Source organism: Lepidochelys olivacea (assembly GCF_965140295.1).
Source record: "Lepidochelys olivacea isolate rLepOli2 genome assembly, chromosome: 17".
Taxonomy (NCBI): Eukaryota; Metazoa; Chordata; order Testudines; family Cheloniidae; genus Lepidochelys; species Lepidochelys olivacea.
The window spans coordinates 8,722,148-8,746,254 of record NC_140427.1 but is presented as its reverse complement, the minus strand read 5'-3'; the positions used below and the strand labels follow the sequence as shown (position 1 = coordinate 8,746,254).

The following is a 24,107-nucleotide window of genomic DNA, read 5'->3' as shown; positions in this document are numbered from 1 at the left end:
TATCCTCAGGAGATTCTCTGGTTTGATTGTTGATCTTAATTTGAAATTTCATAGAGTTTAAGCCCAGAAGTGACTATTAGATGATCTAGTCTAACCTCTTATGTATCACAGACTATTAATTTTTACCCAGGTACCCATATATTTAAGCCCAGAGACTTTAGTTTGATCAAAACATTTCAGTCCTCAGGAAACATGCCCCAGGAAGGGACCAAAGTGTCTGGCAGCAGTTGGTCGTTGACAGAAAGCGATATTCCGTGTGTGAAATACACACCGAAAGATTTAGAGCTTCTGGGGCCTAATCATAAAAGAGCATACTGTACCTAGCAGCAGAGCTATATAAGGCTGTTGATATGTAGCAAATGGATTTGGAAGAGGCTGGACTTGGTAGCAATGAGATGTATGCTACTGCAGCAAGTAAGAGAAGCAGTATATTCTAATGGATCTGAATACAGGACTAAGAGCCAGGAGTGTCTGCAGACTGTTTCAGGTTCTGCCACAGACTTGCCCATGTGGCCTTGGCTAGTCACTTAGAGGTATGTAGCACCTCTGAAAACCAGGCTCGCTCTCCCATGAGCATAAATGGGAGTTCAGTGCACAGCACCTCTGTAAATCAGGTCATTAGCCTCTCTTTACTCACCTGTAAAATGGGGATAATAATACACCAAAGTCGTGGGGACTAATTAGTTAATGTTTGTACAGGGCTCTGAAGATGCAGAATGATAATAGTATAATCCAATATTGTAGCTGCATTTTTAAATGGTCTGGATAATGTTATGATCAGCAGTAACCTCTGCAGTCATGCATGCTGAGTGATAATCAAATCTCATGCTTCAGAACATTATTTGATTTCCAGAGGGGTCAGGAAGGAGATCTCTGCCCCACCCCTAGCTTAACCAGTATTAATCAGCTTAATCAGCCAGGTGTATGACATTTTCCTTTCACCTTCCTCTGAAGCGTTTGCATATTGGCCACTGATAGAGACAGCATACCAGCTGCGAATGACTGATCTACTCTGCTTCAGCAAATTCTGTTTCCATATATTGCGATACCTGATGTGTTAGGGGAAGGCAAAAAGATCTCTGAATGCAAATGGCTGCTTGTGGTCATCTCATGTCCTGACCCGTGAGATCTGCTTACCTTTTACTTTAGCATCTGTAACTACAAACAATGTGTAACATTAACCAGCTCCTTTTAAAATCCAGCTACAGCACTTGACTCTCAAACCCTCCTAGCTCTTTACACCTTGAAAGCACTGTGTAAATAGTAATGAATGGAAGCTACCCTTTGTGAAAGAGGAGTTGTCTCTCTCCTAACGCTTGGAGCTATTGGGGATATTAACCTACGTATGTATATGTGAGTGTGTGGGTGCGCACACATGCTGTCTGAAGTGACTAATGGTTTTGGGTGCCTAGCTTGAGAGACCTTAAAGGAGCATGATTTTCAGAGGGCAAGTGCTCAGCACTTTCATGGTCTGTCTATTTGGGCAATTAAAAAAGGAGGCACCCAAAATCATTAGTCACATTTCAAAACGTAGGCTGTGTATGTATATCCCTCTATCCGAGCCGTCTGTACAAGCACCTAAGAAAACCAGAGCAGGAGCTCAGTGAAAACCTCCGGTGAAAATGCTCATGGAAACCCCCAATTCAAATGCCCCCAAAACTTTGGGAAAGTTTCCCTCCAGTTTTGTAGGTTGGGCCCTGGCCTCAAAACATAAACACATTCAATATGTTATGCTAAAAAACTGATAGTCAACCAACATCATCTTCAAATGGTTGCCACTTGTCTCCAGGAATGTGATGTTTGAGCGTTGTTCCGTGAGTTTTCCCCTCCATTTTGTTTGTGCCCCTCTCCGCATGTCTCAGAGCTCCTTATTGAATGCCATCTCCCTGATGTGTATTACCCTGCGCTGCTCCGCTATCCACTTTTATCTGTATCGGTAGCGTTAAATGTTATATCATTTATTCCTTTGAGGGGAAGATGTTTTTGCTGCATGTTATATGAATTTTTCACTTGTCTTAATGACAGTTGTATTGAAAACTTCCTGCTGCTTTCAAGCACGTGCAGTTATGATCATAAACACTGATGATGGAAACGTCTGCCAAATCATGCGTGGCTGTTTATGATAGGAGAGGGGAGAGAGTCCTCCCGAAATTAGCGCACTATATCAACAAGTTGTCAGGGAGCATGGACATGCAGAAAGCAACCTCCAGGGTTAATAGGATAAAGCAAGAGTGGAGAGGAGCTAGGAAGAAGGAAAGTTGATTGGTAATGACAGGCGTTGGGTGAGAGTGAACCACTGGAAAAATGCTTGGCATGAAATCAGAAGGAAATTTCAGCTGAGGAGGAACTATTTTATAGAGAGGTGCAGGGAGGAAGTGGAGGAAGGAAGTAATTTCGTTCTGTTTAATTCTTATCCCAGCTGCCCACAGCTTTTCATTCTCAGCATGAAAGCCATTTGCTGCTTTTCCACATACTCTTGCTTTGCTTTACTCTGCTCCTGGAGCCAGCCTTTAATTAGCCAACACAGCAGACCAAGGGCATGTCTCTACTACAGTCAGGAGGCATTTCTGCAGCGTTTGTAGATGTACCCAAGCAAGTTTTCATCTAGCTTGATCTAATATGATCTAGTACGTACCCAGGGTTCTGGGCAGGCAGGGCTAGCCCCTGCAGCTCCATGGCACTCAAGCTGGCTTTGATCCAGCTATCACATCGCCAGACTGCAGTGTAGGCATACCCTGATACCGAGGGGCCTCTTTTGCTCGGCAGCTGACAAGACAGTAGATGTTAAATTTAATGTAATTTCTTTCTTTTCCTGTTGTTGCCCCCTGCTACATTCTCTTCTCCTCAGTTACTGTAACCACAAGCTCAGGCCTGCTTTTGTTTTTAGTTTGAAACCAATTGTAATTGTGGAAGAGCAGCAGGTTTGCAGGTGTTCGGAACATTTTCTTCTCGTGGCAGCTGGTGCCTTGTAATGCAAAGAGGAAACAATCATTTCCTCTTGTTAATTTTTTTTATTACTATTATTTTTAAAAAGTCTCAAATCTGCTGTGCTTGAAGGAAGAAACTTGTAGCCTGATTTGTAAAATTTATACAGGAGATGTTTACACAGGATATTTCGTTATTTTGTTATTTCTTTAAATTTAAGTCACTCTCTGCTCCTAGTGTGGTACTCTAGATAACAGTTATAAGCTTTCTGAAGAGCACATCTATTAAAATGAGACTGGTGCTGATTGTTTATGGGACAGATTCTGCTCTCAGCTATGTCAGTGTCAACTCCACTGACATGAACAGTTACGCTGGATTTACATTGGTGTAACTGAGAGCATAGTCTTGCTCTGATTGTGCGTCATCAGATGAAAAAGAAGTGTGTAGATATTAGTGCATTGTTCGGGATAGATGGATGCATGCTTTGGGGAGTATGTGTTCATACACACACACAAATGCGCACACACAGTATACAGATTCATATACACATATATTTCTAATGGGAGGGAGTGGAAGCTTACATGGATAAATTATAGCTAAGGTAGCTCCAGTTGGCTCACTTCTGCGTTCAGCTATTCCTCTCGATATGAAATGTATTTCTTACTGTAATAACTGGGACACTATATTTCATTCTAATGTATTGTGGAAGAGGAAGTCCAGTAATTCATCTGGTGGCTTCTCTAAAACTAGAAGTTTTCTTGCCACTGCATACACTGACTAGAATAAGTAGCCTTGATTTCCTCTAATCAAATTTTGCACAATTCTTCAAATTTCAGCTTTTACTTTTCAATTTCTCATATTTGTAACTGTAAAAAAAAAAAAAAAAAAAAAAGCAAAAGCACAGTATTTAACATTGAAAAGACTAATATAAGAAAGAATCCAGTATCCACAATGATAGAGTCACTGTATCTCCAGGGATCCCCGATTATGGTTTCTATTCTTCGCCCGGTGACCAACGGGCCCCGTTATCGTACGCGGACTATGGTTCCATGGGGCCTCGAGTGGCTCAGATGCTTCGTAGTGAGCACGCTGCTTCAGCGAGTAACTCCCCCCTCCACCACCTTCCCAGCCCGGATCAGTTTAAGAGCCCAGGTTTGTATAGCATTTCATTCATTTGGGGGAAACAAAAGTTTCTATACATCACCTATTTAGTGGTGCACAAAAGCAGGCCTGCATGTCAGTTCATGGTTGGCTATGGAACTTCACTTGAGCCCTTTACTTGATTCCAGTTTTTGATTGACTTTGCTTTAACGCTTAAGGTCAGGGTCAGGAATACCTGCTCTTTGAGGACCTGATCCAAAACCCATTGGAGTCCATGAGGTGTGTATATATATAGTCTTTTCAGTGACTTCAGTGGGCTTTAGATCAGGCCCTTAGTTAATTTATCCTTGAGAGTTGAAATGTAAGGGTTTAACTCAGTTTGGGTGCCTTTTATTGCTTCTCATAAATTTTTAACTCCAGTTTTTAATTAAGCGAGTTTCTCAACTGCGTGCGGAAAATGTATTTTTACCTAACGTTAAATGTAAATAATATGTCCAGAGAAATAGCTATATCTATATCATGTTTGTTTTATACCTGTGTAAATATCTCACCTTGTTTGTTTCCTTTGAAATACTATGCACTTTAATGGTGCTTAAGAGTGTATTTTGTCATCAGGTGTAATTTATTTCCACAGTACCCAAAAGCCTTAACTGGATTGATCTTAATTCCTGTATCATGCACATTTTCCATGTAGGACAATAATCTTATGGCTAAATCTTTTAGTTCTTCTTCATGTGATGGTCCCTACCTGGGTACGAATACACACCATGCATCTGACTCTGGAATTTTTTAACAAGCAGTGTCCACTGGTCCATACGTGTGCCATAGCACTCCTCATGCTCTGAACTGAGGATGAATCAAGGGTGGTGTGGACCAATGCCTCTCTGGTGCGACTTTCTAAGTGGCTCTCTGGCTGTATTATCCTTTGTTACCAGCTAGCTCACGTTCATCCCCTTTAGGGGGTGAGGGCACATTCCACCACAGGGAAAGCTGCTTCAGCTGCATCTCTGAGAGACTTCCCCTACTAGAGACGTGTAGGGCAGCTACTTGGAGCTCTCTGCATACCTTCATGAGACATTACGCTCTGGTCCAGGCATCCACCGCAGATCCAGCTTTGGGGACAGCAGTACTACAGTCAGTTTTCACTTCTATGTCCTCGCACCCACCTCCTGTTTGATTACTGCTTGCTAATATCCCATGTGTGGGATACACAGAGAGACCATCTCTTGAAGAAGACATGGAGGTTACTTACCTGTAATTGAAGGTTCTTCGAGATGGGTGATCCCTATATGTATTCCACTACTTGCCCTCTGTCCCCTTTGCTGTGGATTGTTTGGACTGCAGTAAGAATGGGAAACGAGAGAGGTCTTGGTCTGCCTCACGGCACGTGAGTGGGCTAATGGACTATGCTTTTAAAAAGAATTCCCCACTCAGGCGCGTGGTGTACATGTGTACCCACATGTGAAATTCAGATAGGGACCACACATCACAAAGAACCTCCACTTACAGGTAAGTAACCCCAATATTTCCCCCTCCCACTTCTTTGTATGAATTGAATTTGGATGAGCTGAGTTGAGTCGGGTGGCATTTATTTGCCCAACTTGGTCATGCTTTAACTAATGCCCTTTCCGTTCCCTCCCAGAGAGGCATTCTGAATCCCCCTTAGAGTAATGCACCATATGCTAAGGCAAATGTCATAATGAGTCATGACTTAGAAATTTCTCAACACTTTATCGAAAAAGAGTTTATCTTTCAGTGGTGACCTTTCTTGTCCAACACTGGATTAATTTGCGAGCAGGCTCTGTGTTAACATGGCAGTTCATAGGACAAAGCACCAGATAAGCTAGCCTCAGCTTTCTCCCTGTCATTGCTCCCAGCAGAATATTTTGTAGCATTATGAGTTTCCACCTTCTTAGTATGTCTTGAACTGCTAGGATTATTATGTGAGCTCCCACTATTGGCTCCTTCATGTAAATCAGGTGTTGGGAGAACCACACTTTGAAAAGTATGTTACATGCACATTAAGAGTTGGTTAAAAAAGCTTCTTTAAAGGGGAACAAGGATGATGTAATGGTAAAATCCTATTCATAAGAAAAACTGTCCTGAAGTTATTGGAGTTTTTAAAATTCTCCTACATTATTATTTCAGTAAAAAGACTAGTTTCTATGGATATTCATGCAGGAATGTGGAAATCATTGAGGATACATCAGGAGGGAATGTAATGATGATGAATTTGTATTTCTGTAGCACCAAATGCATCCTAGGGAGCGTTGGAGATTTAGCTCCATGAATTGTACAATAAACTGTGCAGTTGTACAGTACACAGGGATGAATCGCAGGAGTGTGGCCACCTCTGGTGAAAAGTGGCCACTGTTTAACAGTGCCTGGCAAGACTCCCCAATAACTGAGTACAAGAAGTGAAGCATGCTATATTCCAGCAGTTCTCAACCAGGGGTCCAGGGTCCACTGGGGGGCCATGAGCAGGTTTCAGGAAGTCCCCAAGGAGGGCCAGTGTTAGACTCCCTGGGGCCCAGAGCAGAAAGCTGAAGCCCCACCACGCGGCACTGAAGCCCAAGACCCCAAGCCTTGCCACCTGGGCTGAAGCTGATCAACTTAGATTTGCAGGTCCCCAGTGGCATGGGGCCCTGGGAAGTTGCCCTGCTTGCTTAACACAAGGGCCCTCTTAACGCCGACCCTGGCTTTTATATGCAGAAAAACAATTGTTGTGGAACAAGTGAGGCCTGGAGTTTTTATAGCATGTGGGGTGGCTCAGAAAGAAAAAGGTTAATAACCTCTGCTGATTTAAACTGAAATGAGCATGTCCACACAGGGGTGTGAACCAGTTTATCCACATCAGCTTAAAATCACACCTGTAGCTAAACCAGGACAACTCTGCATACCGACAAGATCTAAGAACCAGGGGTCTTACAAACTAACCTCACAACTTGGGAGTTGGATGCTTGCAAGTCCCATAATTTTTGTAGCTGTTTTTTTTCATGTGGTTCTGATGGGTCCTTTGTGTAACCTGGGGTTGACAGACCCAGATCTGTTCTGAGTACTAGCTTATGCCCAGACTGGATGTGATTGTGTAATATTGCTGTTTCCAAGAGTGAAATTTGAAACAGATGTTTTGTGCTTTGTGGTTTCCCAATGGAGACTCATTTGAGAGCTGTACAGAGCTTAGCAGGCTGCCTTTGACAGGAAGTTAGTTCCACTGTTTAATAAAACTAGAGATTACGTTGTCTCTTACCAATAGGTTCTTCCCATCCCCTTCTCAGTCATCAACCCCTACAACCTCAATTTAAAAGCAGCCCCCAAATAGTCATCAATCACTTTTTGTTCAAGCTTTTCTGGTTGTTTGTTTGTTTGAAAAATATTGTTTTACCTTTACTTCATAAAAGTTCATGATCACAAAATTGAACTGGCTTATTCCAGGGCTTCCTGGTACAGTACAGACCTACAGATCATTTTTAATACCCAGTCATATTTCAGCAACATCCAGCCCTTTCCTTATAATTGCACTGTGATAGAAAAAGTCAACAAATACAAATAATAAATACCAACAGTCACAATTAAACAGGAAAACTACGAGAGGAAGGATGGCTTTGTGATTAAGACACTTAGTATGAGACCTGGGATCAATTCCCAGCTCTGTCACAGACTCCCTATATGAATTTGGGCAAGTCACTTAATCTTTCTGTGCCTCAGTTCCCAATCTGTAAAATGGGGATAATAATTCTGATTGCCTGTTTGATTGAGTTAGACTGTAATCTCTTCCTGTATCTATAGAGTGCATTGCACAATGGACCCTGATTTTTGCTTGGAGTCTCTGGGGGCTAGTGTAATTCAAATCATCATTAAAAATAGTGTCCCTAATGCAGGTTGCTCAGCTCCTGATGTGAGAACTCATACGTTATTATCATTTTAATTTTTGCATCCTTTTTCCTTTCTCCTTTTCCATCACGGAGGCTTTGCCACCTTTCTGGGGGGTGTTACTCATATTGGGACTTTGTTGTCTTGTCTACCCCAATATTCCTCTCAATCCGGTCCCCATGATACATTCTCCATCCCTCTTAGCTCCCTTGAGATACTGATGCGCTGACCCTTCTGCTCCGCTGACAGAGAAGCGTTGCTTTCCCTTTGCAAATAGCATGTGGGGGTAGAATTTCCCAAGTCAGCCTGACCTCTGCTCTGTCGTAGTAGGACCATGAATACTGAAAGTGCTGCAGAGGGAGCATGTTCGGCCTGTTAGCACCCATCCCGTTGAGCAACTAAGAAGCAGAGCTGACAGGGTTCTGGAGGAAGTCAGGAGAAGGGCAGCTACTGTGTAGGATGTCATGGATGGGTATGTGGATTGGAGGAGGGAAAGGATAGTTTCAAGTTAGTCTTTCCTTTTGCACTGGGCCTAGACTGAAAATAACCACCGTCAGCATGCGCCTCGTAAGACAGGAGGTAAAAAAATTTTGCCCTATCCCCTGTAGGCTGGACAGTGAATTGGTGCCAAATTCAGCCAACAGGCAAAACTTCAAGTACAGGTGAAAATTAACTAGACACGGTGAATGATCAGAGCACAGCCAGATGGGCTGTAACAAGACACACAGCTAAGTCAAAGCACATATTGAACAAACAATCTCTGTTTCCCGTTCTCTGACACATCTGATGGATCCTGCCCCTCGATTACAGCTGCTCTAGGCACTGGACCATCTGACCCTCAGGGTAAGATACCACTGGCAAGGAGTGGCTGGATCTGAGGAAATCTAGAAGATCCTCATGGTTGTATTCCGAGGACCCCTGGGTTGTGCTGAGATATGAACCACAGATGCATACAATCTTTCCCACATCTCTCTTGACCCTACTCTGGTACAGTATCTGCTGGTAAAGACTGGGACCACAAATTCTGCATATGAGAAACTCGAAGGTTTGAGTTATTAGGCTGAAGTTCTACTGCGGTGAAATGTTCTGTGCAGAATGGTTTCATGATGTGCAATAGGTTAGTAAATTGGACCCAAACTTTTTAAGACGTGGAAAATGTGGGGCCTGATCAACAAGACTTCACAAGTACAATAAAATCCCTAGCAGTGGAGGAAGTTAACTGTGCCTGCCCATGTTTAATGCTGAGTCATCAGACAGTGATTTTGTGCTGAGCTAAGGAGAGACTTGCATCAGCTGGTTGGTGCCTTGGGTGGAAGGGGAAAATGGATAACACCTAATTCTTGATCTCCATGGACCTACAGCCAAAAATGATATCGGAAAACAATAGTCCCCTACCTTTAGGTCAGCAAAACTCACTTCCAACTCTTCTCTCCCGTAACCTGGACCTGATTCTGCCTACAGGGTACAATTCCGAGCAGAGTCTGTCTCCTTTTCTTTTCAGATTGGAACTCCATTGAAAGATGTGGCTCTTAAACGCTCTCTGGTTTCCCTAAACTAAAACCAGAAGTACCTCTGACCAGCTTTCACTTTTCCCTGTGGTTGAGGTGACAATTGGAAACTTTTAAATAAAAATATGGCCCCAAAACACCTCACTGTATTTTCTGGCATGAAACAATTTCAAGTTTTTTGGCTTTTTCTTTTAAAATCTGAGTCCACTTATTCACAGGTTTGTATTAGACAAGATTTTTTTAAAGTGCTGTATATCTTAACAAAACACATCACTTTTTTCAGATCAGAGAAGTCAGTCACGGTCATTGCTGTTGTTTCAAATCTGCCTTAAAACTAGCTCTAGATCTAGCTGAATTTGGGTACTAATATTTCAAGAAGGCAGATATTTAGCAGCTCATCATGGGTGAGTGAATCCTTAAAATATGGCTTTTTGCAAAGTGTTTAGTCTTCTAGCAATTATGAGAGTTTTCCTATTTCCTTTATTGGGTCTAGAGCGAAGTGTCAGCTCTATAAAAGCTTCCAGACACTTCTATAAAATTTCTACAACCAGCTATTTTGCAGGCCAAGCTCACATAGGAACCTGAACATTCTATACCCAGATAGTACATTTACCAGATAATGGATCAGCGGGCACATTTTTCTTGTAGTCAGTTCTGTGGTCTGTGTGTAGTGTTAATTTTCTATCCACTGAATATCAAGTTATCTTGTTCTTATATTACATACCCGCAATCAGAAGGATAGTTGAATAAATAGTTGCCATCAACTTCTTGGATGTTTGAAAACCAACATTCCCAGTGTTTTTAATGGAGATGGGGGGAGATGAGTCTCGCTTTTAGAAATCTGTTTGGTGGCTTTTAGTTTTCTCTCTTCCTTTCGGGAAACCACTAAAGCAAGTGTTTTCTTGTCATCCACCTATAAGTTTTGCAGTTGCAAATTGGATGATTTTACCCTGGATGCTGTCGTGTATGCATATATTATTGGTTGTGGGGTTATAGCCACTTATCGCTAAATGACTTGTGCTACTATTAGCAGCGTATTGGCATCAGTCAGCAACTCCAGTGAACGTGGGAAATCTGCCTTTGAGATCTTTTGTGTTCCCATTTTATCTCCCATGCAGGATGGTAAATACCTAAGGGATACTCATATTCCATCCCCTCTTCTCCTTGCTCTGTGCCTAGTAAAATCCTTTTCTAGTATTGTTATTTTTAGTTATATTTGCACAGAACAACTTCATTTCTCAATATCAGGGTTACATTTTGCACAGGGCAGTGCACTGAAATGGGGTTTTCATTCATGACGATAAACAGAGCTGCTCTTTTGTGGAATTCACTACAAATGGCATGCCACTGTACGTTATGATTATTTTATTTTAACAAGGGGAATTTGTTTCCATCTAACTCACATTCCAGAGCTCCCTCAGTTTGATCCCAGGGAGAACAAATGAGTGTCCTTAGCTCTATTCCACTTTTAGTTTACCACAATGGGTACCAAAAGAGAACCTCAATATAATCCATCAGCGTTAGGGAGTTATCTAAGGAGAAGACTCTGCTTGAGATGGCTTGCCATTCTTACTGTCCCAAAAGATCTGTCCCATACCCTCAGCTGTGTAAATCAATATTGCTCCACTGAAAGTAATGGAGTGTTTCTGATTTCCACTAGCTGAGGATCTAGCCCATATTGCTGCTCCTGTTAGACTTGAGGTGGTGTTTTATGAGGCTTACACAGTTGCTTCTTCAGTAAACACTGGATATATGCTAGGTTTCAGAGTAGCAGCTGTGTTAGTCTGTATCCCCAAAAAGAAAAGGAGTACATGTGGCACCTTAGAGACTAACAAATTTATTAGAGCATAAGCTTTTGTGAGCTACAGCTCACTTCATCGGATGCATTAAGTGAGCTGTAGCTCACGAAAGCTTATGCTCTAATAAATTTGTTAGTCTCTAAGGTGCCACATGTACTCCTTTTCTTTTTGTGGATATATGCTGTAAGCATCAGTATCCAGATCTGCCAGCTCCGCCTCCTCAATACTTCATCCTTTCAAATATATTTTAAGTAAGCAAAAATATTTGAAGCTTTGAAATATGTGTTTCTCCTACTCCCCTACACATGCAGCACAGCATTAGATGGATATGTGATTTCTTCTGTTGGGAGGTCTCTATTTTGCACATGTAGAAAGCTAGATGCTTTGATCTGGTCATTTCCATTTCTAGCTTCTCTCATCTTATGGATTTTGACACAGCTGTAGAGCAGAACAGCCATGCTAGAATACTGCACAACTCTCTAGAAACTGGTCGTTGTTGGTGTAATTTTATCATTGTATCTTGAAATTAATATTGAAAACAGAGGGACCTGTTCAGCCCAGGTGTCACCTCCATTGACTTCAGTGAGTTACATTAGGGAGAAATTTGGCCTATTTTGTGAATATTTTTTGTTTTTGTTTGTTTTTAATTAAACCCTTGGCATATTTGTATAATCTGCCCTGTGTTCTCTGGGGATTGCTACTTCTTCTTGACATTGTTATGACCTTGGGTTTTCCCAGCAAATCGTGTTCTGAAATGGAGTCTTCAAAATTACCTTTATTTAGAAGAGCTGGCCAATGCAGAAACACACCATCACACAGAGCGTATCTATTGTCCACATCATGAAGACACATTACAGTCAAAACCTGTACCGCTAGTCAGACTGTGGTGTCTTTCATAATAATAGACACTTTGTAAACCCTTTCCTCCCCTACACACATGCATGTGTTTCAGTATGAGAATTAAAAGCAAGTGACAGAAATGACAGTACAATTGTTTGTGTCATTGATGCCAGTGCTAGGATGGAACAAGACTGGGAACTCTCTTAAAACTCAGCAGTGTTATTTTTTAAGGTTCGCCACTAGCCCACTCTTGTGACCTTTGGCTGATGGTTGGACTGTTTGGGGTTATTTGTTTATCTACCCTGCAGACGGTTAATTTTTTCCTTCTGGCATAGTTTGTTTCTAAGGAATGTGTGTCCTTATGTCCTCCTCCGTAAAGGCCCTGTCCCCATTCTTTGCAAATCAGCATGAAGGAAATTTAAAATGGTTTCTTTCCCTCCCGTGGATCTGTTAGAGGCCCATGGATTTGCTCAACTGGGCAAACCAAGTTTTCTGTGTGACTTGGCAGGAAAACCTGTATCCATTTAATTGAACCAGAAAAAAGAGTGTGCTAGAGCAAGATAATAAAGGGCTTTTGAATATCTCAGCTGGATATTTTTCTTCCTGAGTGAGAAGGCCAAATGTTATCTTGACATTTAATCTTTAATATTAAAAAATTGTGCTTTGTTTGCCAGCGTGTTCCAAAATAATCTGTTTACTCTCTCTTGCCTTATTTCTTTTAACTTGCTGAATTAGATGACCTACTTACTTCCTCCTGTTACCAGTTAAAAAGAGCCACAGTGCACAATTTGTTTTGTAAAATGGACTTTCCGACCAGTGCAAAGCCATTGGTTGCCATTTTACTTTTGCTGGTTAATTGATCTGGTTGAGTATTTAACTCCAGTGAAAGATTGCTCAATTCTGAGCCAGTGGCATAATGGGAAATCCTGAATGATCGTGTCTCAATGGACTTAAGACTCCCACAGTGTGGGATGCTGAAGGCTATGTTGGCTGTACCAAATTTGCGTATACATTTTTAACATGGAGCGGATCCAAAGCCCATTTTGTTCATTGGAAAGATTCTTAGAGTAGGACTATCATTTTTTCTTGGGTGTCTCTTGACAGAGAAATAGGACTTGCTCACTCTTACATTTCATCGGCAATAAAAACCTGCAATTGATCAGCTCAGTTCTTACCTGAAGATTACAGGGAGAGGGCGACCAGAAGCTGCCACACTTCACTCACCCCCTGTTTAACTCCTAACTTCCTCTCCTACCTGAAGGGGGGTTCCAAAGAGGATGGAGCTCGGCTGTTCTCGGTGGTGGCAGATGACAGAATGAGGACTAATGGTCTCAAATTGCAGTGGGGGAGGTCTAGGTTGGATATTAGGAAACACTATTTCACTGGGAGGGTAGTGAAGCACTGGAATGGATTACCTAGGGAGGTGGTGGAATGTCCATCCTTAGAGGTTTTTAAGGCCTGTCTTGACAAAACCCTGGCTGGGATGATTTAGTTGGTGTTGGTCCTGCTTTGAGCAGGGGGTTGGACTAGATGACCTCCTGACGTCTCTTCCAACCCTAATCTTCTATGATTCTATGATAGTCTGCAGGAGACTCAGTAAAAAAAGAGAGGCCAAAACCCTAAAGCTGTGTAGCCTTGAACTTCGGGGAAATACAAAACTTTGTAGCCTGGACCTGTTTCTAATAGCTACTTTATACTAATAATTCAGAGATAATGAAAGGTTGGGTATGACTGTGCAGTGTTTAATTTCACTTTTAGGTCTGTCTGTCTCTCTATAACTAGGTGGAACAGCCTGTGCAATTAAATTTGAGAAGGACAGGTCTCTTCAGGTCATGGCGTGGATTCCATCTGCTATATTTAGGGTTTTTTAAAAAGGTGTTTAAATACCCGCCTCTTCAGAATTGATAACTCAAACCTCACTAGCTGTTACAAATAGAATTATAACTAAGGTTTATTTAATTGAGGCCTTGCCAGACTACATATCTTTTTGATTTATTTGTCCTTTCACTGTGCTTATTTATTTGCAAGCCATCTTGTTCAGTCTAGTCTAATTAAGTGAGGGAAACTGAAACCAACTGTGAGCAGTTTAAAATACATGTGTGTATATATACACTAACTTTATCTGGCTTTCAAGGGGATGCTATGAGAATAGGTGGGCTTTATGGTGCATACAGGCATGTTTCTATGCAATTCTGTAAGGACCTTGGAAGTAACATAGCTTGCTGCAAGATAAACCTATTTCCATTTGAGTCTTCCTAGCCTGCTAACATTTCTCTTTGCATTCAAGTCTTTTACTCATAAATTTTACATTCCAGAGTGATTGTGAGAAATGCCAAAATCTGATCATCTAACATGCTTAAAGATCCAAATTTATCCATTAGCATCTTTTTCCGACTTCAAAAAATTAAATTTCTTTTACTTCCCCTTAAGGAGGTGAGTGCCATAGATCCTATGGAATTCTTTTTTGGTTTTGATCTTCACTTACTTATTTTGTGCAGTTTTGGAGACAGAGGGAGGTCCTTGCTCTCCAAATCTAAGGAACAAAAAAAAAAATCTCCCTCATAACAATTAAAAAGAAAAGTTACTCCAAAATGTTCCATTCCATATCATTTTTTTTAACAAACCAAACCTTTTAGTCATTGAAATCTTTATGTAGCTTACAGATAAAAGGGCGGGGGAGGGGAGGTTTGGTAAAGTTTTGAATGGATCCAAAAATGATTTTACTAGATGTGATTTGCTTTATTTGCTGTCAACATTTTAATATCAATATTAACACAATGTGTAGTCTAAAACTAGTTCCTTTGTAGTTTGCATGGGATGTGAATGCTGTCTCGACGTGCCCAGATCTAGAAAACTTGTTACTACTGCATGAGCATCAAATCAGATGTTGAAAAATATCTATATAGTATGTGATAATTTGGTGAAAATGAGCACCTACAGTCTCTGGTTGCAGTAGTGTGTTGAATGATTGTTTTTATATATATATATATCTCTATCTATATATATTTGGAGCTCCAAGCTTCTTAGTAGTATGGGCTGACTATTATTCAGTACTTGCTCTCCTATCGCATGGCCTTGGTTAAGTGTTAGAAGTTGGGCCTAGGCTGTTTATTCTAGTGTTTGGCTTTATAATAACTCTGCATGCTAGGCTTCTGGCCTCATACCCAGCTTTATTCTCTGCACACCAGTCTTGAATAGCTACAGTGCTCAACCGAATTTTGGCGCACCCGCTTCCCCGGCAGGCTCCAATCCAGCCCGGCCAGGAGGATTTCCAGGGGCTAACAGCCCAGGTCCAGTCGCAGACCTCTACGGTACAGCCAGTCAGGACTCCGGTGTTGGTAATTACATAAGTGCTGCCAGCCCTCAGCCAGGCTCTGGCTTTGGCCATGGAATCGCTGTAAGTAACCGTTTCTTTCCCTTCTCCACTTGGGTAATTTGAATTTAGTTCGGAATTTTTTGTAGCGATTTTTTTTTTAATTAAAAATGAACTGTGCCGTGCACTGCTCATGTAGCCTTTTACCATTTGGTGATACTGTTCTATCTAACTTGCTCAATTTACTCATAGACTTGTTTCAAAACGGCACACTCCACGGCCCTGGCACTTGAATTATAAGTGGAATTGAAAAGGCTTGTGTGACCCCCTACTCCTCTATTAGAGATCTGACATACTTTAAACTGTAATATTTTAAAAAATGCTTAAAATTTCTGTTCATTTTAAATTTAAGTTTCTCTCTTTCTGTAGAACAAATATTTTAGGCTGAGGCACCGAACGGCATATAATGCCCCAATTCTTTATCTCTATTGAAGAGAAAGTGGGCCTTTGCTTTAGCATCTCCAGTTCTGCAAACATACATGTCCTTAATTTAAAACAGGTGAATAGTCCTACTCATGTCCATAGGACTATTTACATGCTTAACGTTAAGTACGTTCACAAGTGTTTGCAGAATTGAGGCCTCTGTATGGAATCAAAGAAGGAAAGTTAGCCTGAGATGATGTGTGCTCAACATGTTGATAACTAGTTTATTGCTAACATTTCTTGAAATTGGAAGGTCACAAGTAAGTCTCTACTGTTTTTTTTCTCAAGTCAATGGGAAATATTTTCATGGTTCTACCATCTAACTAATGTAGGCAATGGAAATTTACTTAACAAACTTGCATGCTCTTTTTCAGATTGTATTGTTTTACCTCTGTGCGTTAGCATGAATGTGTTTGAATCTGTTTAGTGGCTGTCAGTCTTTGAAATGGGAAATCAGCTCCCCCCTCGCCCCTCCAAAAAATTGTAAGCAAACAATGAGATTTTTTCATTGTTTGTTTTCCATCTTAGCTGTAGAGAGCCGTTTCAAAAGATTACTCAGAACCAAAGGTGAGAGTAATGTTAATATTTTAGCCAAATTGGTTGGGGGGGAAAATGTGGTGCAGACAAAGCTCCTGAAATTAACAAACGTGGTTTTCATCGTATTTTTGAAATACCTTTTTGCAGCCTTCTAGTTGTGCCCTAATGTTCTGAATTCTTGTTCAATTCCATTCCCATCATAAGGTCACTTACGTATCTTGACAATCTCTTAGGATCAGTTGTGCTATGAAATGTGGATTATTATTATTCTGCCAAGAGCTATGTCAATTTAAACTGCCATCTATCACCACTTACTACACCCCTCGTTTCCACTTTTCGCCTAAAGAAAAAGACCTGTTTGTTCTTGAAAACTTACACACTTTGACCTCTGAATGTCCTGATTGTCAAATAATAATAATAATGCATTTGGCATCCTGTTTTGTCTGTACTGTCATTTTTTAAGAAAGTATTTTCTCTCTGACGTGCAGATTGGCAGCCTCTTAATTCCTCCTCTCCCCCCATAACCTTATCGAGAAAATGGGGGTCTTTTTTATTCTTTATTTTTTTAACATTGTCCATTTACTAATCCTAATGTTTAAAAAACCCAAATTTTAGAGGGGGGGGGGGTGAAGATTAGTGTCTTGGAAAGGTAAGATTAGAATTCAACACATCAAGTCAGTGGTGACCAGAGAACAGCTTTCTTAAATACATATTCATGCTGGCAACACAGTCTTTCAAGTCCTTTGATAATTACTTGCCAAAAAATAATAATCTGTTCCCATGTATAGAACACTGATGACCTTAATAATTGTACAATTTTAGGGACCTTTGATTGCAACGGCTTTTACAAATGGATACCATTGAAACGTTACACATGGTTGGTTGCCATCTCACTTTGAGGTATTACAATATATACCATTTGTATTTTATGCTAAGCTAGTATTTCCCATATATATTTTAAATTAAGAAAACACCTTTTGATCTTCACTTTCTTTTTCCCTTGGCCTCTAATCATTCCTTTTTGCAATTGTTTATTTTAAAATCAGTCTTGTGGGTTGGAAACTGGAAGAGAATCAGGAGCTAGAACCCAACAAAGTTAGTGTTTTGACATTTATTAAGCTTAGAGAAGTCGCTTGCATTCTTTGAAAGCCAAAGGAATAAATGATGATTCCAGAAGTCTTGGGGGAAACAAATGAAAAAGTGTCAGTGGGCAGCATTGCTGTGAGGATGAGGGATTTGCTATGAATGCAGTTTTCTAAAAATAAGTGAGCACCATTGCTTTATTGCAAAGAAAACCATAATTCATAATTAAGTACTGTACCAAATATTACAGCTATGAGATAACATTGTTACTAGTAACCATAGAACAATTATCTAGATTAAAAAATTAAACCTAAGTAAATTAAATTAAAGGCATTACTTTAGTATTTGGATCACTGCCAGTTTCCTACCCTTTTAACTGAGCTTGAGTTAATTACATGTTTTTAAAAAATTGTTTGGCATATTCACTTTTGGCATATTCATTTTTGCAAATGAATATTCTTATACCTCTAATAGTGTAAATTAAAAAGTCAGTCAATACAAAAGTTATACCTATTAAACCATGTGTTTACCTTTGTAGTTTACATTTTTCTATATGGATACAAAATAAATTTAAATGTCAAATTTTATTTCTATTGATTCTTAGCTAGGAATAAATCTGATCAGTCACATTTTAAATTTCAAATAAATCTATGGAATTAAAATCATAATTACAGAGGGGAGGGGTATTGTTCCAGTACATGTGGAGGGTACTTAATGTGTATATGTACCAATATATGCAAAAAAAAAAAAAAAAACAACCCTACCTTGAAAAAGAGAACCAACCTCCCACCCCCCACCCCTTATCCATCAAGCCATGATCACCCCACAAAATGCCCATTGATGCTGGGCTGCATGATTTTTGTATCTAATAGAGATGGTACATTGATCAGTTTATAAATATTACTATGTTATGATCTCCTTTAATGTATGACAAGAAATGGTCATGTGTATCTCCTGCATTTTAGCATAAATGTGTATTTTAAATTTTTAAGAATGTTTCCTAAACTAAACTAATTTGGTCCACAAAATATACATTTTACTCTCCCCATAAAAATTATAAGCACTCATTTTTAATCCTAGTTATTTTTGGTGGCATTATAGTGTTTGTATACACACACAGTAATTGGTTTATAACGCTTCATTATTATTGTGTCCATATCCTTCATAAAAACAAGCTGTGCACTTCAAAGCATGTTGGGGATTTTAACAAAACAGTAATTTGAACTAATAATGCTGCAAAACAGGAAATGTTAACAAAATTAATATATTGCAATCATCTTAAACCTACCACAGCACATCAAGCTGTAACCATTATTTACTGGCCAGTGTTACAAGTGCAATCATTAATGACTTAAAAACAGAAATAGCTGTTAACACTGCTCATTACTAATTAAAATTGATTGGGTGGGGGGCGTTGTCCCTATGATTAATTTCTCAAGGACTACTGAGTTTGAAATTTGTAATTGTGACAGTGCCTCCCAAAATATACTTCCACTTATCTCACTATGGTTTCCTCTTCCATCTGTGGGCGGGCTCCACTGCTCCAGCTTACAAGGATCTGCTAATATGGTGGTTCTCCACATGCAGAGGACTTTCTCTAAAGCAAAAATCTCATCTTGATACTGAGATGGGATGTGATAGTTTTCAAACAGGGTCTTCAAAAATTACATTACGTCAAATGAATTGTAGTGAATTTCATGTCAAGGTCCAGCCGTTCTGCATACTCTTAAGTGTGCAAGCTTTCAGGTCTGCCAGCATGTCCTTCATCTTCCTCCTGCTGGAATACAACTCAGGCCCCCCTGCTCTGTAGCCACAGGTGTGATTTGCAGCTTGTGCAGACGTACCTTGAGCTAGCTCACTAAAGCGAGGACACTGCAGCACAAACCTGCCTAGTTACATACTCGCTTGTGCAGCCCATGCTGAAATCCACCTGCTTATTTTTAGCAAGCTCGCTAGAGCAGTGGTTCTCAGCCATTTGCCTACTTTTACAACAGGCTACATAAAAAGCACTAACAAAGTCAGTACAAACTAAAATTTCATACAGACAATGACTTGTTTATACTGCTCTATAGACTAGACACTGAAATGTAAGTACAATATTTATATTCCAATCAATTTATAATATATGGTAAAAATGAGAGAGTTGGCAATTTTTCAGTAAGTGTGTGCTGTGTGATACTTTATGTCTGATTTTGTAAGCAAGTCGTTTTTAAGTGAGGTGAAACTTGGGGGGATGCCAGACAAATCAGACTCCCAAAAGGGGTCCAGTCGTCTGGAAAGGTTGAGAGGCACTGCCCTAGAGTACATCGAGACAAGATGCAAATCACACCCCTTCCTGCACTGTAGATATCGCACCCTCAATTGCAGGGGTGGGTTTTTTATATTTGTCATAATTAAAATCATTTCTGTAGTGAAGTTTAAATAATAATTGCCCCCCTCTGTCCCAATCCTGCAAAAATTGACATAGAAGAATAGTCCTGTTGCAGTCAGTTGGATTACTGATATACGTAAGTGTCTGCAGGATCAGTGAGTTAGGTGTTACACATCCACTTATAAAAGTAATCACTACTGTTGAAATGTACCCATTTAAAAGTTACCACCATCTAGCAAGTACTTGAACAATTTTAGAATATGCATGTTATAAAGCTATGTAAACTCAGTAGTGTGACTGGTGCATAAGGAGATTTTCCAGTACTTCTGATGAATCTAGTAGTATTTTATTGTTCCCAAATATTAGTGAACAAAAAACAAACAAACCAAAACCACCCTGTAAAAGTACAAAAGGAGCTCGTGAAACGAGCACTGAATTTGACACCGAGGTATTTACTTTACCTTTGTAAATGTATTTGAAAGAGAAGATCGATAGCAGAGCAGAATTTAAGCTATGCTTTTCATTCCAGAGTAACCCCATAAACTTCAATTATGTCACTCTGGATTTACACCAGGTGATTTAGAATAGATTATGGCCCAAAACACAGGTGTTAAATTTTAAGTACGCTTCTCATTTTGATATTAAAAATTTTGCACAGTTCCCATGCATTGGCCCTTTGCCATGCCTTTTGCCAACATCACCTGCTATTTACATAAACGGAATAGGTCATGTTTAGACTATTTCTGTTCACCTTTTTGTATTTAAGTGATATTACATTTTTTCATATTACATATTATTAATAGTGGGTCTGATACTGAAAGGTACTGAGCTCCCTGTGACTTCAACAAGAGCTACTGGTCCTCAGCATATCCCTGGGTCAGGTCTATTATATGTCAATTTATACTGCGTGGCACTAATTGCACAAAGTAGATCAAAACAACATACAATGACCTGCACAGGAATTCCACTGAGCTATTTACAAATAGAGGTCCATAATAAACCCCGTGGGAACTCCTCTAGATTTGGGAACTTCTGTTACTCTCAAAAAATGTGGTTATGTTATGTGTTCTTTTTATCCTTTATAGAGTATATCTGGATGTCCAGGCAAGACAGGGCGAAGTTTCTGAATGGTCCCATGTTCAGGTGATATCATCAGACTTTGAGCACTACATTATCACCAATAACATAAATAAACTGGAGGTGGCACTCTATGGACTTAGGTTGTTTAAAATCTCTCTCATCATCTCATGAATCTGCTGTACTATAAAAACAGCTTTTAAAATATGTATATATATAATCCATTTCTCTTTTGTTTTATTTTCTTGATGGGTTCCCCCCCTCTTAAATCTGTTTGAATCACATTTTTTCATAGCATTTGACATACGCTCATAGTCATGTAGTTCTAATTTGTGTATCTAGTAAAAGCCTAACCATCGTGTAACTGTTTATATTAAGGGTTTTTCTTTTCTTTTCCCTCCTTTTTACTTTTGTTTTATGTAGTTGTTGCTTAAAGGATGCTGAGATGGTAACATGAGTCTCAGTCTTTTGGTACCAATTCTGAAACTGTAAAAACTTTTCAGGTGGAATTTTAGCACACACTGAATTAGAAGTAGAGCAAGAGCAGCGGGTGGGCTGAAGTCAAGTTTCTCGTTTGCATTGCATGGGAGCTGAATAGCAGGATCTCTAGCCGTTCTTTTGATTTGTGACATCTTTGTTAACCTAATTATATCTATTTTTGGCAATAAGGTAAGGACTGCAAAATTTTTTGTGTCCTTCTTTTTCTATAAGTGCTTTTTTTGGTTGAAAGAGGTGATATAAGGTTTTTTGAAATTGTGAATTCTGAAAAAACAAAACAAAACACTGTAAATACAATTCCATTAACTACATATAAACTACTAAGAAAGAGAAAGAGAAATACAAAATATTTTTGTGATGGAGTCAGTCTAAGGCAGTTTCTCTACTAAATGGAAGAAAAAAAGTTTTAAACGTTTAGATCAACTGCCGGAGCTGGCCCATAAGAGTTAGATTAACACTGTTTAGCTTGCTCTGTAGGTGTGTTAGACCTTATAACTGTACTAGCGTCATACCAGCATATTAACTAGTCATATGTGCACAGCTTAAAAGGTAACAGTTTAGTTATATTTTTTAATTTAAGAACGGCTTTTTCCCAAGACTGAAAAAGAAGCTACAATTTTAATATTTAAAGTATTTAAAGTTTGAAGCACACCTTTATTAGTCATTATTTTAAATTAGATCAACTTGCTGTCCAGTCATTTCAGCTGCTCTGTATGTCCTATAAAGCTTTGACAGAGAAGAGATTCCTCTTCAGTGTCTAACATGCCATAGGAAGAGCAGTGTTAAAGCTTGCATTATACCTTTTATCCATTATTTTCTATATTAACAAATTAGGAAAGCAACCTTTTTATTGTTTGTTTGTTTGGAATACCTCAGTGCTACAAGTATCACCCTAGAAATGACAGAAGATTTTAATTTATTGTAGATGTAAACAGAATTAAAAAAGTATAAAACATCATTGCACTGTGACTGGTAGGGGGAAAAACTGACAGTTTCCTATTTGCACATGTTTAATATTTGGCTGTTATATATATGGTCCTCTGTTGGGGGAGGAAACTTATGAAGGATATTTTTTAATTTAATTTTTTTAATATTGGTAAATAGGCCTGCAACAGCAAAATAGAAGTACAACATGATAGGTGGCATTAAGAACATACTGTAGTATGGATATATTTCTTCTTTTTTTAACGTAATATTGACAAGTTTTATTAATATTTTTTTAAATTGTTACGTTTATAAATTTGGTACTTTAGGTACAGCCAGTATAAGACACTGAATGCGACATTTGTTAAAAAGAGCTGCTGCACTCCTATTTTTGTAAATTTTACTAACAAGTAGACTAATGTAGACATTCAATAGACCAGGTAGAGCAAGGCATCTTTAAAAAAAAAAACAAAAAAACAAGGCATCGTAATGCTATCTGAATGGAAAAAACCTTGTTTTTCTTATTTTTTAAAAATGAAATCATGCTTTTTGTGTGTAATAGGTTAGGTTTTTTGTTTTGGTTTTTTTTTTTCTTATTTCAGAACAACCAGGTTTAAGCAAAATGCTGGACGCTTTTTAAATATTGAGACTTGATCAAGTAATAAAATAACAGTTCTTTAAAAAATAAAAATAATAAAAAAAACACAAACCAAATTCCCTGAGATCCAATGTATAAGTCAGGGAATTTTTTATTAATATTTTGTCAATGTTGATGACGTACTGTACTACCATTTGTTTTTCCTCTCCATTCCCTATCACCTCATAGAATATTCTTTGTTGATCATTGTTGTATGTTAATAGTGTATAAAATGGCTATCTTGTAAGAGTGCTGTCCTGATGCTAGTGTAGTGAATTTTCCCCCCTCCTCTTTCTCTCTTCCTCTTCTAGTACATATTGGTAGGTGTATTGTAATTAAGGTTAAAAATTTAGATGTAGTTATTCAGATTTAGGACCAGTAAGGATAGAACTTTCTCTTATTTAAGAAAAAAATGCTAATAATTTTGGGCAGTTTCTTCCTTTTTTCCCCGTCTTATTTTATTTTTTGCTGATCTGATGTGGTTTCAACTAACCAAAGGTCTCACAATGTTAAAAATGCTGGCAAACTCTTAAAGCATTTTGTAGATCCCCACCCTTGACTTTAAAAAGGGGGTGTGCCATACTACCTTAAATGCTAATGCTAGATATGCAAAACTGGATTTTTTTAATTTATTTTTTAAAAGAGGGAGGCATGGTATATTAAAATGATTTTACTAAGAGAAAAAATATTTTTTTAAGAATGCTCAGAAGAAATTGATAATCTGTGTGAATATGTTTTAGATGTTTATATACCTTTTGAAAAGTCCCAGTGGCCCATAGCACAAATATTGTGGAACCTGATATGTTTTTGATGTGGCTACCTAGACTAAGGTTCACTTTAGTCCCCCACTCATTTAGAAGTCCATTTTGAAGAATTTTCTTTGTAAATTATTTTAGCACAAAGGTTCAGCTACATCTTTATTTTAGTCAAGCACAGTGGCGAATGCACTGATACAACTGATCTTGCCCATTTAGAACTGTTACCCTGGGAGTTTTCAAAAAAGAGAGACTCCTGCCTACTTGTGCAAATGGGCAACAAAAAATAGCTCCTACTCACCCATGAAGTCCACTATTAACGTAGAGATAGGTTTTCCTGTCCTTCTCCAGACTGGGATACGCCATACCCATTTCTGGTAGAC

General features: G+C 39.1%; 2 protein-coding genes across 25 annotated transcripts in view; one reads left to right on the top strand and one right to left on the bottom strand.

Moving 5' to 3' along the window:
- The window catches only part of MSI2 (musashi RNA binding protein 2), a 378,049-nt gene extending 356,927 nt beyond the window's left edge, over positions 1-21,122 (top strand). For 3 of the 18 annotated variants that reach the window (XM_084651253.1, XM_084651255.1, XM_084651254.1), the window contains 4 exons: positions 3,901-4,077; positions 15,235-15,443; positions 17,202-17,279; positions 20,919-21,102. In XM_084651253.1, the coding sequence (XP_084507379.1) occupies positions 3,901-4,077; positions 15,235-15,443; positions 17,202-17,243 (428 nt within the window). In that variant the 3' untranslated portion in view covers positions 17,244-17,279; positions 20,919-21,102. Of the gene's footprint in view, positions 1-3,900; positions 4,078-15,234; positions 15,444-17,201; positions 17,280-20,918 lie in introns of all 18 variants that reach the window. The other 15 variants (XM_084651241.1, XM_084651244.1, XM_084651243.1 and 12 more) reach the window with 10 other exon arrangements.
- Positions 3,113-24,107, bottom strand: part of LOC311532632 (uncharacterized protein) — a 139,055-nt gene continuing 118,060 nt past the window's right edge. For 4 of the 7 annotated variants that reach the window (XM_084651267.1, XM_084651261.1, XM_084651265.1 and 1 more), the window contains one exon: positions 21,681-24,107. In XM_084651267.1, the coding sequence (XP_084507393.1) occupies positions 24,041-24,107 (67 nt within the window). In that variant the 3' untranslated portion in view covers positions 21,681-24,040. The other 3 variants (XM_084651266.1, XM_084651262.1, XM_084651263.1) reach the window with 2 other exon arrangements.